This window comes from Carassius gibelio, chromosome A15, assembly GCF_023724105.1.
Source record: "Carassius gibelio isolate Cgi1373 ecotype wild population from Czech Republic chromosome A15, carGib1.2-hapl.c, whole genome shotgun sequence".
Taxonomy (NCBI): Eukaryota; Metazoa; Chordata; class Actinopteri; order Cypriniformes; family Cyprinidae; genus Carassius; species Carassius gibelio.
In genome coordinates, this window is record NC_068385.1 from 3,050,670 (window position 1) to 3,068,686 (window position 18,017).

Below are 18,017 nucleotides of genomic sequence, written 5' to 3' on the forward strand. Positions count from 1 at the left end.
CTCATAGATCGCATGTGAGGAAGCAAAAACATTCTGTGACATGTGCTTCCCCTTGAGCTCTTCAAACAGAGAATAACATACGCTTAAAATCATAAGTCTGTCCCATTGTCTTTATGAGTTATTAGGAATTATCCTTGTAGATGCAAATACATACATTACTGTTTAAAAGTCTGGGGTCTGTAAGATTTTTTAAAATCTTTTTTAATAAGTCTTTTAAGCTCACCGATGCATTTAAGAAAGAAAGAATGAATGAATGATTACCCTTCAGAAATCATTCAGATATGCTGATTTGGCATTAAAGAAACATTTGTTATTATTATCAATGTTGAAAACAGATTTATTGATTTATATTTTTGTGAAAAATAGTTTGAGACATTTTAATCAAGATTCTATGATGATAAGAAAGTTTAAAACAACAGCATTAATTTGAAATAAATAAAAAATCTGCTGTAACATTTTCAATGTCTTCCCTGTCACTTTAGTCCAATCGAATGCATCCTTGCTGAAAAAAAAGTCTAAATTTATCAAAATAAATAAATAAATATATATATAATAATAATAATAAAAAATAATGAAAATGAAAAACTGGATGATGTAAGAAAAATGACTGCATTTGTGAACCACAGCTGACAAAATAGTGTGGAACTACATCTAAAATAAATAGTAATCAGTCATATTTAATTGTTTTGTGGAAATAACATTCAGATGCACTTTATATGAACAACTACTACTAAAATTATTATTTAATATAAATGAAACATATCAGTAATATGTGTAACATGGACATCCTAACCTCTAAAGTACATTATTTGACCTCAGTTTGCAACAGTTTTGAGCATAAAGATCTCTAAAGCAATGCTTTTCTACAGTATTATGTTGACTCCTTGCAATTATTTGACAGGTAGAGCAGATAGTATTAGACTGATCAACACTCCTCATGAATTATTCATTGGCTGGGAGCTTGTGAATGATGCATGAATTATCCTGTGCATATTTTATTTATATGAATTTTTAAATTGACGTACTTTGAATGAAGCATAGATAAAACTCGGGTAGACTATGAATAATGCAAATAGTTTATATGTTTTATTTGAAATGGCTATTAGTATCACAGTCTCAGTGCATAAATGAACATTTAACAATAACAATAATTATATGTGTTGGACTCATATAATGGCAAACTTATTTTTTGTCACTCCGTTCATTAGCATGCCATCCATTAGTATGAAACGGACTGATTTTAATGTATTAAAGTGTTTCTCTTTGATTTAAATGGACTAAAGCAAGTCCTTCATGGCGGCAGCCCCATCTGCAAACACGGCTTTCTGGTAATTCAATACTAATTAAAAAAATTCACCTTTGGAAAAGTCCCAGAAAGACTATGATGTGCGAGTCATCTTGATCACTCCTGTGTTTGAGGCTTTTTTTTTTTTTTTGATGTTTTCACTCCCTATCTATTAAGCTTCTGACAGACAATCCAAGAAGCCTGTCCACGTCTGGCAGCTCATTTGGTGGCAGGTGGCAAACAATTAGACACAGCAATTTCAAGGCCGGCAGATGACATTAAAGCATGCGGGAGAGAGTGGTATGACCCGGGCGTCTGCGGACCGCCTGTGTGAAAGCATTTCAAAAATAATACACTCTTCCATGGCAACTCATTTCTGCCTGCCAGCCTCTATTAGGGTGCTGAGGGGTGAGGACGACAGGAGGGGAGCTAGGGGCACGGTGGGGCGCTTCTGTTTAATCTGTCATCAACGCCCTGGAGACCTTCCCTAACACTCACAAACACATCTCCACACAACACCTTTACTAGTCAGCAGGCACACCTCATCTGTGGCGCTTGCACACATTACTACAGATCCATTGTTCCTGTGACTCAATATCGAAGCAGGAAGAAGCACATTATTTGGGCCTAGTCTCACAGCAGCCATAGTTTTAAAGGGATAGCTCACCAAAAAAAGAAAATGATTAATAATAAAAATGATTTGCTCGCCCTCCACTTGTTCCAAACCTGTATGAGTTTCTTTCTTGTGCTGAACACAAAAGAGGATAGTTTGAAGAATGTTGATAATCAAACGGTTGACTAATGTGGAAGTCAATGGCTACCGTCAATCTTTCGGTTATCAATATTCTTCAAAATACCATCTTTTGTGCATCGGCTTAACGCCAGGCACACATTGTAACTTAATCTGGCAAAAATAAGTAAATAAATAAACTGCCCACTTAGATCTCTCACTGACATAAAAATAAATGAATAAAAACTAATAACATGTTTACTGACAAGTAATTTGTTGATAATACAATAAAAGGCCAGTATACATCTATACATAAAGTATGGTTCTAAAACAGATTTTTGCATGCTTCTATAGACACTTATGATAATAAACTTTATAATTAACTTTATTAACATTATTAGCATATTGAAAGCATCTAAAACAAAAGCATTTTATGTATGAACAACTCAACAACATGTAAAAATGGTAACAAATTATTTTAGGCCCATAGAATATTGAATTCACGGTGAGAATAGATTTAATTGTTTAATCAGATTTGACATTTTCTTATTTTGAAAGTTTCATTCTGTTCTGTGTGATTTCTGCCATTGTATTCAACTTGTTTTAAAGGATTCCTTTACTTTACCCACGTCTAAACATAAAACTGTCAAAATTAATGAAAACATCAGTTTGAAAGCGGCATTTTATTCAATGTAATTTTATATAAATTCCATATATCAAAAAATTCTATAATAATTGTATAAAAATGTATAAATCTATAAATTCTACATACATGTATGTGCCTATTACATAAAAAAATACACACACACACATAAATAGATTTCAATGTACAGTATTTTCAATATTCAAACATACAAACCAGTCTGAACAAATTGCCATGCATGCTATCCCAGACAGAGATTTATTAAGTGTTTAATGCAGCGAAACCCTCCTCCCATCCAGCTGGAGATAATTTTTAGCCAAAGTGAACAGATTATTATCATATATATATATATATATATATATATATATATATATATATATATATATAATCTTTTTCATTTACACAAATTCTGTTTACATATGTTGATTTTGGCCAGCCATGAACAGCAACAGCTTTGCAGCAAAACTGAAGACATGTGTTTAATAGCACAGACAAATCATGCTGTGATTTTATCTGGCCTTGGAATGTAAATACGCCACAAAACGCTCAAACACATCTCTGAGACATTTTCAAACACAGCAATTCTTCGTGATAGAAAGTATGGGGAATTTAGAGTGAGTTATGCCTTGCTTATGACCAAGAAAATCATTATGGCCATTCCTCAGGGACAAGACTAATCCAAGAATTCATCATGGTTTGACTGTAATATATTGTGTAATGTTTAAAGGCACGGAAGGGATCGCAGGCATACAGAAAAGGTCACTGTACGTTTAAGGGGTCTTGTAATTATACATCTGCAGTAAATGGGCTACTGTAATGCTATTGGTGACAAATTCAATCACGTACACAGTAAAGTCAAATGATTTCATATTTGGCAGTCAAGCTGATGTATACTGCTGCCACCTGGTGGAGGTTAATATCATTACACTTCATCAAAGTTACGGCTAAATTCTGTCATTTACCTAACCTCGTGTCGTTTTGTCAAACTAAATGACTTCAGTTCTTCACTGGAACACAAAATTATATATTTTTAAGAATTGTGGCAAATTAAAAACTTTAGGTTTCTACTGACATTCATTGTATATTTTTGTCCATTGGTTGATATGGTCAATATATCACATATTTGCTAAATGGGAATAGTAAATGAGAACAAGAACTGTTTGGTTACCTACATTCTTAAAAACATCTTATTTTGTGGTTTTCAGAAGAAATAAAGTCATACAGGTTTGATGAATTTTTGGTGGACATTTAAAGCATTACTCCTTGTTCAATTCAAGTAAAGCTCAATCGACAGCTTTTGTAGAACAATGTTTACTATCACAAAATATAATCTTTCCTTCTTAAAAAAGAAGAGAATTTAGTAAAAAAAAAAAAAAAAGTTAGAATTATTATTTTTTTTAAAGCACTTATATTAATTCTTATGTTAAAGCAGTTTAAATAATTTGGATATAACCTTACACAGAAAAGTTTAATGAAGGATTAATTTAATTTTTACACTGAAATCATGTTAATATGCATATTGTTTATGTCTGGTGGTTATACTATTGAAACAGTGAGCATGTTAAAATTTATGAATTGGACTCCATTCACGTATATTGTAAGCTCTTAACTGTCATCTAGATCTTTGTGTTATTTAAAGAAAAGGAGTGACAAATAGGATTTAATTTTTTTGTTATCAACATTATGCCACAAATGCTTTCAATTAAACTCATACTAAATGTACACTTTTCATTTCAAAAGTTGTCAAAGACTCCTTAAAATTCTTGCATTGTGACAATGAGAAGCTGGTACCTGTCAAAGGAATGGAACTGCATGGGTAACATGGCTTGGGCTTCCCTCTTCATGGCTTGGTGGTCAGGGTAGGGTAGGGTGTCTGGACCGCTCTCTGTGATCTCCACAGGAGCTGCTACCAGGCTCTTCAGGATCTCCTTGACATTGATGCCTTTGTTGGACTGGCTGATGCTGGAGATGGAGGCGGGTTTGAGGTGATCCATGATCGATGGCTCAGTCAGACTCTCCTGTGACCTGGCCTCTGATGACAGTGTGCAGAACAGGCCGCTCATGCCGTTCGGACCACCCATGGCGAGGTCCAGGTGGGCCCCATTCATGACACTGGACCCCTGCTCGTCCCCCAGTCCTGAGTCTGAGTGAGGGAGGGATGACTCCTGACGGAACTCCTCCAGAACACTAACGGCATCCGTGCAGCTGTCAGAGAGGGCTGATGGGTGCTCTGAGGATTAGGTATCGCAGTGTAGAAGATGTATGAAATATAACAGAAATCAGAGATTATTAGAAAATGATCACTAGAACTACTAGGTTTTTATCATTATTTTATCACATTTATGACATTACAGTGTCTTTAAGAACCACATCAGATGTATGTATGTATGTGTATATATATATATATATATATATATATATATATACACACAGTACAGACCAAAAGTTTGCAAACATAACTATTTTTTATGTTTTTGAAAGAAGTTTCTTCTGCTCATTAAGCCTGCATTTATTTGATCAAAAATACAGAAAAAAAATGTAATATTGTGATATATTTTTACAATTTAAAATAATTGTTTTTAAATTTATTATACTTTAAATTATCATTTATGTCTGTGATGCAAAGCTAAATTTTTAGGATCATTATCACATGATCCTTTAGAAATCATTCTAATATGATGATTGATTATCAAAGTTGGAAACAGTTCTGCTGCTTAATATTTTTTCAGAACATGTGATACTTTTTTAGGATACTTTGATAAATAAAATGAAAAAAAAATGAATATATGTTTTAAAATATAAATATTTTGTAATAACAATATACACTACTGGTCAGTAATTTCGGGTCAGTAATTTTTTTTCTTTCTTCTTTTTAAATAAAATCAATACTTTTATTCAGCAAGGATGTGTTAAATTGATAAAAAGTGATAGTAAAGAAAATATATTATTAGAATATATATTATTATAATTTTTTTTTTTTTTAATAAATGCAGTTCTATTTAACCTTTTATTCATCAAATATATTAGAAAGCAGAACTGTTTCCAACACTCATAATAAATCAGAATATTAGAATGATTTCTAAATGATCATGTGATAGACTGGATGTTTCATGTGACACTGAAGGCTGGAGTAATGATGCTGAAAATTCAGCTTCAAATAGAAAACTATTATTTTAAGTTGTAATAATATTTCACAACATTACTGTTTTTTTCTGTATTTTTGATCAAATAAATGCAGGCTTGATGAGCAGAAGAAACTTCTTTCAGTATATTATGTGAATGTCAATAGAGATGCTTTATAAATTTTGCTTTAAAAAATGTTTAGTCTCTGATCCAAATATCTGATTTACATACTGTCTGAGCACAATGACAGCGTTTCTGTCCTTCAAAAAGATTTGCTGTCAAGACTCTTCAACATACATCCACTTTCATCCTATATAATAAAATCAAGCCCTTTCAGACAAGACCACTCAATATCCAAACCCTTGCTTGTCTACAGTATATCCAGTTGTTCTCCACATGTTAGGAATTTTCAGTAATATTCATCAAGAGCCTTTAGCAAGGTCAGTGGGGCCCAATTCAGCTATAAACTATTCCTGAATGTTGATTTGAGTGCAGACAATGGCCTGCAGCATGCTGTTTGGAAAAATTCCCATCCATAGCCTTTCTTCCCTGAAATTTATGAGGGCAACACAGCGTAGTGCCTCAGCCTCTATGATCCCATTCTCCTCTGGTGGATTGCTTTCCTAATGGGCACTGACAGATGGGGCTGGAAATAGCAGCGCTGCCCCTGCCTCTGCATGGATCTTCTTTCTTTATACTCTTTCTTCTCTTTTTCCCTCACTATTCTTTTCACTACAGTTCCCCAACAAAACCCAGTCAGAATTGAACACATCTTACATTTCCAATAGTTCTTTAATGCATCCTTCAAACTACTGGACATTCATCCAATTTTGCGACAGTTTTACAGACAAAGCCAGCAGTGATTTCCTTCAAGAATTTTGTAAGGGTTGCATTTTAATTTTATGTGGGATAATTAGTGCAGCTTATGAATAATAAATGTGGGAGGTGGTGAAGAAAATTAGTTTGACACCAGCGCGAGACCTACATTTATTTTTTTTCAATATAATTTGTATCTAGTATGACAAACACACAGACACACACACACTCATAAACTACCTTGCTAATGGCATTAGAAGACATTTTTAATGCAAATAAGCAATGCAAATTAAGTTGTTTTGCTTATTGTAAATATATATGAATATGTGCATTAAGCAACACCAACAAATATAACATCAGTCACTACAACACCTGTTCTTGGGGGGGAATTTATTTCCTGCCGAATGCCTCTTCCTGATTGGCTGATAGGCCTGACAATCTCCCGCTGGGGTTCCAAGATGTCCCGGTACTTAGATACCATCAGCACCGAGATAAAATAGACAACAGCGAGAGCCAGGAACTGGGCCTGCTTACTGTCATCCTGAGGAGCACAACATAACAGCAGCTAATGGTATGAAGAAGAGTTAGCATGTGACTAAATCAGGTCACGCAAAGCAGAAACGCTCCTCTGAACTGATTCTGTTTTCAGTTACAGAGTGACATTTAAAAAATGGCGATAAAAAAATTAATGAAAAAAGAAAATCTGTAAATATACATTTTAATAATAACCTGAAAATAATATTTAAATAAGTAACCCCAGTATTTGTGATTTCATAATAGCAAATATGTGATTTATTAACCATATGAACCATATGATTACATTGTCTACAGTGTGTACATTTAAACATGGGGAGATGCATATTTATGCTTCGTTCAATGGGCATTTGAGGACGATTTGACATTTACTCACAACATCACGAAAAACAGCAGCTCGCAGGCGGTTGATGTCCACGTCTTGCAGAAGTCGGTCCGGGTCCTTAATTGGAGAAACATTACTTGGACAATTTTCTATGGTGGTCTAAGGCAAGAAAAGCAGACATTTCAAACAGACATTTAACGCTTTCATTTACCTGAACAGTTCTCACACCGCTGATCTCATTAACAAAATCACACCACACCCACGGTGCAAATCCCACATAACGTGACAATGTTATATTATTGTGTAGAAAAAGACAAAAACATGAATGTGGCAAGACACCACTTACTGCAATTTCAGTCTTTAAGAAAGATGGCTTGAACACAGAGTAGATTAGTTACATTTCATTATACACTTACATAAAAAAAGTTTTTTTTATCTTAAAACAATAATTTAAGTAATTGTGTCATAAACTACATACATTACTTAGATTATATAAATTATAGATATCTACTTCCATACATATAAAGGACTTGCAACAAGAACGCTACCCTTACAGCATAGTGAAATTACAGAAACTGTGTACAGTGATTGGATGCAGTATAACAGTGTGTGTAGTAAAGTGGGTACCTTGCTGGACGTGGACATGCCCTGCAGGCCCTCCTGAGACTTACTGGAGGAGGACAGGGTGGATTTCAGAATCCTGTCCCTCTGACGCTGACGACACTCTAAACAGTTCCTCACAGCTACACAACATACTGAGACAGAGAGAAAGAAAAAGCTATAAAAACTGAATAGGTTTGATCCTGGGTGCTGACTGATCAATATATGGGCCCCTTGAGTTATAGGAGAAATCCTGCTTGCATATTATTGCTTAAATGTGTTTTTAAATAAGCCTCTCTCTTTTTTTTTTCTTGTACAGCACCAAAACCAATAAATTGACTGAGAAAAACTAAACAAAAATGGTTGGTAGTGTGTTATTGGAAATTTATGCTGAATGTCTAGACGACCAAAAACATACTTCCATTTTTATATACAAGTTTATAGAATACAAGCTTAAAACACTTGAAAAAATATTTTAAAACTGATAAATTGACTGAAGAATAAAGTCAGAAAGCTGGTTGGAAGAGTCTAAAGATGTTAGAATAAAGGAAATGTATGCTAAACGTTCTTCTTTAAAAAGTGTCTTGACACACATAAACACACACCTAGTCTGAGGCACTGTCGCATCAGTCCACCTGAAGACATGTTTTTCTCAGCTTCAATCTCGCTGAAGTTGAGGGAACTCGCAAAGACCAGCACATCGACCATGGACATCAGCCGGGTCAGAAAGATCACGGCCGTCTCAGACGACATGCCCTGCGTCGCCTCGATGCCCTCCATTTCAGTCTGACACAGACACACACAGTAATCAAGAACACAAAGGGTACCTTCCGAAGGTGTAGTCGGTAAAATGTGACACAATCCTGCACATGAAGTGGGTCATGTAAAGCTTTGGCAGGCGCTTTCTAAAATGCAGGATTGGCAGTAGCAGGCATGTTTTTAGATGTGGTGCACTGAAAGTCTTAATCAAAGAAAAATGAGTTCAATCACCTCCATGACCAAGCTACACTACCACTCAAAAGTTCGGGGTTGGTAAGATTTGTCACACTGGACTATAAGTCGAATTTATTTAGAACCAAGAGAAAACATTACCGTCTATAGCCACGAGAGGGCGCTTCAGTGTAGACTACAGGAGCACTGAGCAGCATAGAGCGCCCTCTCGCGGCTGTAGACGGTAATGTTTTCTCTTGGTTCATTTCTATCGGTTCATGTCAAATTAATTTTGATAAATAAGTTGCACCTGACTATAAGTCACAGGACCAGCCAAACTATTAAAAAAAGTGCGACTTATAGTCAGGAAAATATGGTACTCACTGGTCGAAACAATGCTTTATATAAGCATTAATTTCTTTTTAAAGCCCCAAACTTTTGAACGGTATGTGAAACTAGTATATGAGAACTAGCATTGATTTCCAATGTGTAAATGGATTCAACACAAAAATAAACAATTCAAAAAATACAAAAAAAGAAAGAAACCTCAACCTTTCTATTGAGGTCAGACTAAAATCGCAAGACAAATTAAGCAAATTTGGAATGAAAACTACTAAACAGAATGTAGATCCTGTGAACAGAGCTTTTAATAGTCAACATATTCTAGTATTTAAAAAAAAAAAAGATTACTGGGCTATGAGACCGTAGGCACATTATCCATGATAGAGATAATGGTAATGTACCATAGAACATTCCAAATATACTAATCTATTGATACTAACCTTGGTATTCTTTACATAAAAAACTAATAAATAAAGTTCAAGAGAAACCCGTAGTTAAAACACACTCAGCAGTGAAGAAGACAGAATAAGGGGATATAAGGAGTCAGCACTATCTCTGAGGCATTCTGTTATTTGGAAGCTTATACAGTATCTGAAGAGCTTGGCTTGCACTGATCTATGACGACCACTGGATGGAAGTATTGTTAAATCTCTGGCACACTCACAGAGGGCGAGGTGGCTGCGGACAGCAGGGGAAGGATCCCTCCACAGGCCATGATGATGTTATCCACCATTTGTGAGATCAGGTGAATGGTGTTGTGTACAAAGATTATGTTCTCATTGCTGTTGACAAAGTCCATGATGGATTTTGTCGAATGACTGTGAGGGGCAAGAGTAAGAGGAGCGTAAGAAAGAGAAAGACAGAAACAAAGATAAAAAGATTTACATTGCAATAATAGCAAATTTGAGTTGTTATAGAATGATGACTTTATCAGCGCAGACGGCATCATTTTTGACAAACTGCTAGTGACAGGATTAGAGTTCGTTCTATACAAAACACAAATCTCTACTGTACAAAAAACACCAGAAAACATGGCATCTACTTCACAACGGGAGTAAACTGTAGCCACTGACCTTCTCCAAATGTGTACGTCTGCTTCTAGAGCAAAGAGCAGATCTGTAAGTAAGCGCTGGTGCATTGGGGACCACTTGAACTCTGGGATACGGAACATGGTGGTGCGGGGACCGGGACTGAACTGTCGACACTGCTCTTCTGTCATCGACATGCCTCTGAAACCCAGATCCACTCGCAGATCTCTATCCAGATGACTACCAGAGCGGTCGTGTAAACTCTGAAAGCAAAACACAAAGCTGATGCATTTTTTTTTGTTTGTATGTTTCAAGCTTTTTTTCAAGAGGTTTTGCCAAGCTGCAGACTGCATTTTCTTCTAGGGTCCTCGATATAACACACAACACCTCAGAAGAAAGTTTGGCAGGCATAAAAAAGGTCAAAGAATGAACCTCCTTAAATTGGAATGTTATGTCCTTCAAATGCAATAAAACAACATAAAATAAAATGTGAAATGTGACGTAATAAAACCGCAATGACATACATTTAGAAGAGTCAACTATATAATTACGATATTTTAACTGATTGACTGAACTGTGTTCTCAGGACATCTTCATAAAGGTAAAGTCAATTTACTAATTACAATTTCATTTGTCTGAAACTATAGTTTAATATTTTTAATGTTAACCTTTTAATCCACCCCCTCCATTTTATAATTGTTTTACTGTTTAAATCTTGCTGAAAAACCTGTAACAATATGCCCCACTACTGGGTCAGTGTGTTAAAAGAACTAACTTTTTTTGGTGTAATGTTAAAAAGTAAAAAAGTAAAAAAAATAAAAATAATAATAACTTAAATAATCAAATTAAAAATGTAAATAAACAGTCAAACAGGATAAATAAGTATCATTTTAATATTAGACACATTAAGAACACATAAATATAGCTATTTTGTAATAAAATAGATTTCAACTTTACAATTTTCAATATAAAATAGATTAAATGTATTATATACAAAAAAGAAAGTAAAAACTGTACAACATATTGTAAAATATTATTACAATTTAAAATAACTGTTTTCTATTTGAATATATTTTAAAATGTAATTTATTCCTGTGATGGCAAAGCTGAATTTTCAGCAGCCATTACTCCAGTCTCATCACGTGATCCTTCAGAAACCATTCTAATATGCTGATTTACTGCTTAAGAAACATTCTTATTATTATCAACGTTGAAAACAGTTGAGCTGCTTAATAATTTTTGCGTAAAAACTGATTCAGAAATTATTATTATTACATCAATCTTTTCAAGTCTTTACTGTTTTTGATTAGATGCATCCTTGCTGAGTAGATGTATTCATTTCTTAAAAAAAAAAAAAAACCTACTGACCCCAGACTAGTACAGACTGTCAACACCTACAGTTACCTGTGTAGTAGCCGTAGTCTGAATCTTCTTAACCTCTTTATCTTTGCCATCATCATCTGATTTCTCTGTGTCTGATGTGGTGCTGGTAACATCTGCAGTGTTCTTTACCCCAGAACCCCCTGCCTCCAGATCTACTGCCACTGTCTCTACCTGCCCCGGGCATTCAGACAGGCTTTCCCCTTCAGAGACACTAAAACCACTCAAAGCAGGCTGCATCTTAAAGCGGTCATCCTCCGAAGTCGTTGGGTCAGCGTCCAACTCTTTCGAGCTCTTCGTCATGACTGCCAGAAGCCCAAGGTCTGCACTAGAGCTGGTATGGACCTGAGGTTTCACTCCTGAGAGCAGAAGAGGTTCAAATGGTCCCATCTCAGGAAGGAGGTTTTCTCCCAAGCCGGTCGCCATCGTGCCAAAATGGAAGGTGTTGTTGCTGGCAATGTCTTTTTCGTCAACCAGGGTGATGAGAGGACCTGAGCTCTTGTCTTCTATGGTGGCTTCGGGTACCAGCATGCTGTTTACACTGCTGTTTAGCTTCTCCACTGCAGCCGAGTAGACGTTATCCAGAAGAGTGTCCACTTTCACCAAGCCTCCATTTTCTATTACAGGCAGGAGGTCCATGTCATCCATCTTGACCTCTGTGGCCTCAACCTTCTCCGCTTTGATATCTACAAGCAGGTCGTGAACTTCCACATGGACACCTGTTTCTGGGTTCTCCGCATCCAAACATTTGGTTTCAGACAAGAGGTTCCTTCCAGAATCTGTCGTCTCTGGTTCATCCGCTTCACTCTCAGGAGTCTGGGTTTGGGAATCCGGGTCCAGCTCCAGAGTGCCTTTGATGGCCGAAGCCTGGTCAGAAAGCCCCGAAATGGTGCTGACAAGCCCCTTCTTCCCTTTCTTAATGTTCTCCTCCTCCTGCCGCTGGTATTCCTCATACATTTTTGCTAAATATTCCTTGTGAGCTTCATATGTCACCTGCCAAACAAAGAGTAGTGGCAAGTTTAGACTTCTTCTTAAATACATCCATCCATCCATCCATCCATCTATCTTATCTCTAGATATCCACATCAGTATTGATCGATGAAAAAGCTCACAAGTTGTTTGGCTGGTGAAAACTATCTATTTACTTTGGAGTGGGCTATGGAGAGTGTGTCCACCCACACACGCCAGCCGCCCCACTCGTGCTTGATGGCATGGTAGAGGAGAATCCGGAAGATGTTGTAAACCATCTCAGTGATCTTCTGCTCCTCTGAGTTCTTAGGGTTAATGTAGCCGAGAGAGAACATCCAGTCCTGCCAAACGGAGCACTGCAGCAGACACCTGTCACACAGAACATGAGATGGATTAAGCTTGCGGCAGTCACTCGCATTAAACCCTTCCTCTCCTCCGCAAACATCTCTTCTAACATCCTCAAACGACAGTCAAAGCTGGAACCTAATTCACAAATAGACAAGTAACACAAAGCAATTTCAGCCCCAACCTCCATTGAACTTCAGATCTGTGAGGTGACTGGCAGCTATCTGAATAACACCTGAAGCACTTTGTGTTATTCACCGTCATTTTTTTTTCTCTGTGCATTGTTATATAATAAATGGAACTTTGACTCAGGCAGAATGAATTAAGCTTGCTCCTTTTTCTTAAACACTTCAGGTTGTAAGATATCAGTTGGAACCAATCCCTGCCAGCTAGTAAGTGTTAAACATGTAAACCATTGTTGTAAGATTAGTTCTCCCTGAAATGAAACTCATCCAACTTTCCTTCAGTGGAACACAAAAGGAACATTTCTGAAAAACTTAATCAGTTGCTTCACGCTGAAAATTAATAGGGACTTCAAGGCTTCCAAGGGACTTTACAAAAAGGACTCCAATTAAAGTGGTCCATTTAAATTCTGCATTATATTCAGTCTTCCAAAGACACGATCGATCGATTTGTGTGAGGAATAAACCAAAATTGAATTTGTTGTCGACAGAAAATCTTGACATCTGCACCAGTTCCACTTGATCAGTTCTTAAGCAAAAGAACCAATGCCCAGCTTGTAAAACAAACTCTTTTTAAAACAAATATTTTTAACGAATCAGCTGAACTAGTTCACAAAACGGATCTGAGCTGCATTTCAGATGATATTAACTACTGACACCAATTGTTTCTACGATCTACTTTGGCTTCAAATGCTTTTGGTAAACACAGCTCTGAAAGATTCGTTCAAGAACCTGACTGATTCTGATTCTTGACATTGGTTTTTATTTCAAGTGAACTATTCCACTACTAGCGAAGATAAATGTCTGGTCTAGTTACCAGACACTTTTTACAGATGTTTCAGGAAAGCACTTGGGAAACATAATGACTTCATCTAGTCTAAAAGGCTTCTTCCTTTCAGTTCTGAGTGGCTCACTGTAGAACTTAATGATGGAGATGATGAAATGTGGTTATAACAGCCGACTGAGATTTCAGCACACGCTGGGCGACTGATTGACTGCCAGACTTGTGACGGCGCAGAGGAGCACGCAGCATACGGCTTTGGAGAGAAGAAAAGGAAAACCAACAGCCATAGGACAGCAGCGAGACTCGAATGCGTCACTGAAACATCTGCTGCGAGAGAAACACGGTGAGAATTCGAGGATTATCGAAAACGTCATTCTGTTTGTCCGCTCTCTTTTCTTATCCGTTCACCAGGCGGTTAATTGCTGTCATGGAGGAAGGGGCGAGAGAGGAAGAGACCCTCACCGTCTGTTCTCACGGCTGTTACTGAAGAGCTTGATCATGTCGGACAGGAAGAGACGCCGCACCTCCATCAGGTCCGTGCTGGGCGAGGAGTTCTTCAGCAGTGTGGCCACCACCTTAAGAATCACTGAGAACAACCAATAGAAAAGCATGCATCAATCACTCAGCAAACAAAAGTAGAGTTTTGTCTGTTTGGCACAGCTGCGAACCAATGAGCATGCAGTCTCACTAACTGACACATGAAATGGGCATCCCTGGCTAAAGTCTATGTGCAGAAACAAACATTTAATCATTCGGTAGTAACCATTTTTTTACGTTCACAGATGTCAGTAAGTGTCTTAACACCAGGCCACAAAAAGAATACATGAGCTGACAGAAAGAATTACTTGGGTTCTGGATCTTCACGGTAGAGTCGGGCTCGGCATGTGGCTTGTGGACGACCTGTGTGCAAACCTGCTCTGTCAAAATCTAGACAGGAAACGGATCAGATGAGACTCATGAATGCATGGTAATGGGTATATACAGCATAAATCATCAAGCAGCACAACTGTGTTGAATATTGATAATAATAAGAAATGTTTTTAAGCACCAAATAAGCATATTAGAATGATTTCTGAAGGATCATTTGACATTGAAGACTGGAATGATGGCTGCTAAAAATTCAGCTTTGCCATCAAAGGAATAAATTACATTAAAAAAAAATAATTAACTGTTTAAATGTAAATTAACATACTGTAGCAAACTGTTATTTGTGTCACAATATTAGTCTTTTTACTGTATTTTTTATTAAATAAAGGCAGTCTTGTTAAGCATAACAGACTTCTTTAAAAAAACTTAAAGATATTACTTAAAATAATTTCTATATTATTTATTTCTATATTATTTTATGCATGTATATAACTTTAATAAATGTAATGTTAGTTTATATAATATAACTTAACATTTCTGAACATTACATTATATAATATAACACTAAGGACACAAATTGTCATTTAAATATCTTTTATATTTAAATTTTTTTACATAAATAAAAAACCTCTCTCTCTCTCTCTCTCTCTCTCTCTCTCTCTCTCTCTCTCTCTCTCTCTCTCTCTCTCTCTATATATATATATATATATATATATATATATATATATATATATTTATATATTTATATTTATATTTTTATATATTTATATTTATATATATATATATTTATATATATATATATATATATATATATATATATATATATATATATATATATGGGTATATACAGCATTATATACACACACACACACACACACACACACACACAAACACATACACATCCACACACATACACATATATATATATATATATATATATATATATATATATACACTGTACTGACCATTCAGCATCCAGGACAGAGATAATCTTTTTAGATTACCTCATATAGTGTATTGTACGTAGTTATCGACAGTGTGTTGGAGTGCAGCATGAGTCGTTCTCCAAGTAGTGTGAAGAGACTGTTTGTGTGCATTATTTCCACCTTCCTCCTGTGACAAACCACACACACATAGAAGACATACTGTAGTTAGAATGCAAGCTTTCATACACCTCACAGCTAATGTCAAGCTAGCAGTAACAGGTCTTGATGGCCACTGAGCTTGGCTCCTTTTCAGTGGTGTCAGGTACAGCACCTTCAGTTTTTCTCACAGAATAACGAAGCAGCCACATCATACTTGGAGAGCTGTGACTTTCACAATCACAGACTACCCAACAGCAGATCATGCTGAGACACTGTCAAGATGCTAAGCCTCCTAAATGCAGTCCTGCCCAACAGCAGGTACAGACAAATGGCAACCAGAAAAGGTAACCACTCAGCGATGGATACACTTATGATGACAAAAAGCAAATGTTGATTGTATGTGCACTCTAGGCTAACTGCAGTACAAGTCTGCAAATGTCATTGGGTTTGTTAAGCTCTAAAACCAGTTCAGATGGCCTTTACCGTTTTAAAAGCTCACTTTAGTGAGTGTGCTTATCTGCATTTGACACAGCATTCATTCTTCGGCTCAATCTCATATTCACAATAAAACATTAGCTTTGCAATGTAACTAATCACCATCAGGAACACACACACCATTTCCCAATACTTAATACTATTATTGAACATTACTATTATTTATATAAAATATAATTTATTGAATAATAATATTTAATAAACAACAACAGTCATAATACTTGCTAGGCAATTCATTCAAAAGTACAAAGGTAGCGTTCTAATATACAGCATTTAAGTTTTGTTAAATATAACGTGAAGGGATTTTGCCCTCATCCAAAACAATTTGTACAAATAATAGATTCATGAGACCAATTACACCAAAAATATTATATCTCATGTTTAACCGCTATAGAGACATCAGAGCCAGCGGCACATTTCAGAAGAGCTGGCCGAGGTACACATGCTGCCATCAGTGGGCAGGAATAGTTTACATTATTTACATGTGAGGGCAACATAGAAACGTTATGTAATGCAAAATACAGAACATAAAGCAAAAAAAAAAAGTTGATTATGGTTGCTGAGCAACGTCACAGCTAAGTACATACAAATGACACAAGGTCATATGCGTATTTATCAGCCAGAATCCAGAGTGAATAACAGGTTTTTTTTTTTTTTTTGTTTTTTTTTTGAGTCTTGTGTTTTACATAATGTGTAGCTGTTTTTGCACTGATGCCAGATAAATTCATGTTTTAAATGAATAATGGTACTATCTTTTAGTTTGCATCCATAACAATCCAAAACAGTCATTTTAAATTCTAATATTTCACAATATGCTGTTTGTATTGTTTTTATTTATTCACTAGTTAAAAAAAGCTTCTGGGTAGATTACTGTATCTGACTATAGGTACCAACAGCCCTGGAGCCAAATGGAGACCATTTAAAAATAGCTTTAAAATTTAATAAACACATTACTGATGAGGACTCTGTCCATATGCAAGCACAGATTTCACCTTGTCGGATACACTTGAGAAAAAATAGGAGAGAGAAGAATAGATGCACTCACTTGTGGCCTAAGTGTTTGAGGAAATATGCCAGAACTTTCAGAGCCTGAACTTGGATACTTTCACTCTTGGAAGCCAGTAGTTTGTACACCACCCTGAAAAGAAATGAAATTAAAACCAAAAAAAATATATAAATAAATTTCATGGGAAAAACAAAAAACCACTGGGAAAATGCCAAACCCTTTTTTTTTTCAGTTCATCATGTGTCTGCTGCTAAAAAATTAGAAACTGGCAGACAGTAATAAGTAATACTAGAGAGGAAATGGCATTGTGTAAAACACCATGTAGCTGTTCATCAAAGTCATATCAGATATTTTTAGCCAAACCCAAAACTTCAAAAAGTAACAAAAAGTAAAACTTGCAAATAACTCTATCAAATCCATCTATATTTCATTAGCTTGACATGCAGGGTGTGAGCTTTATCCTGCTTGTCAGAAAAAAATAAATAAATATGGAAATATCATTGAAATTCCTATGTTGAGTCTCATGAATAATAAATGATTGTATCATG

At 35.9% G+C, this 18,017-nt stretch overlaps 1 protein-coding gene across 1 annotated transcript in view; it reads right to left on the reverse strand.

The window, feature by feature from the left end:
* Positions 1-18,017, reverse strand: part of LOC128028945 (neurobeachin-like) — a 235,933-nt gene that overhangs the window by 137,309 nt on the left and 80,607 nt on the right. Inside the window, exons 17-29 of the mRNA XM_052616324.1 lie at positions 17,509-17,601; positions 15,888-15,996; positions 14,862-14,943; positions 14,479-14,602; positions 12,882-13,074; positions 11,761-12,729; positions 10,402-10,619; positions 9,993-10,146; positions 8,662-8,842; positions 8,084-8,211; positions 7,508-7,573; positions 6,970-7,138; positions 4,450-4,888 (exon numbers count right to left, since the gene is read on the reverse strand). Coding sequence (XP_052472284.1) covers positions 4,450-4,888; positions 6,970-7,138; positions 7,508-7,573; positions 8,084-8,211; positions 8,662-8,842; positions 9,993-10,146; positions 10,402-10,619; positions 11,761-12,729; positions 12,882-13,074; positions 14,479-14,602; positions 14,862-14,943; positions 15,888-15,996; positions 17,509-17,601 — 2,925 coding nt within the window. The remainder of the gene's footprint in view (positions 1-4,449; positions 4,889-6,969; positions 7,139-7,507; positions 7,574-8,083; positions 8,212-8,661; positions 8,843-9,992; positions 10,147-10,401; positions 10,620-11,760; positions 12,730-12,881; positions 13,075-14,478; positions 14,603-14,861; positions 14,944-15,887; positions 15,997-17,508; positions 17,602-18,017) is intronic.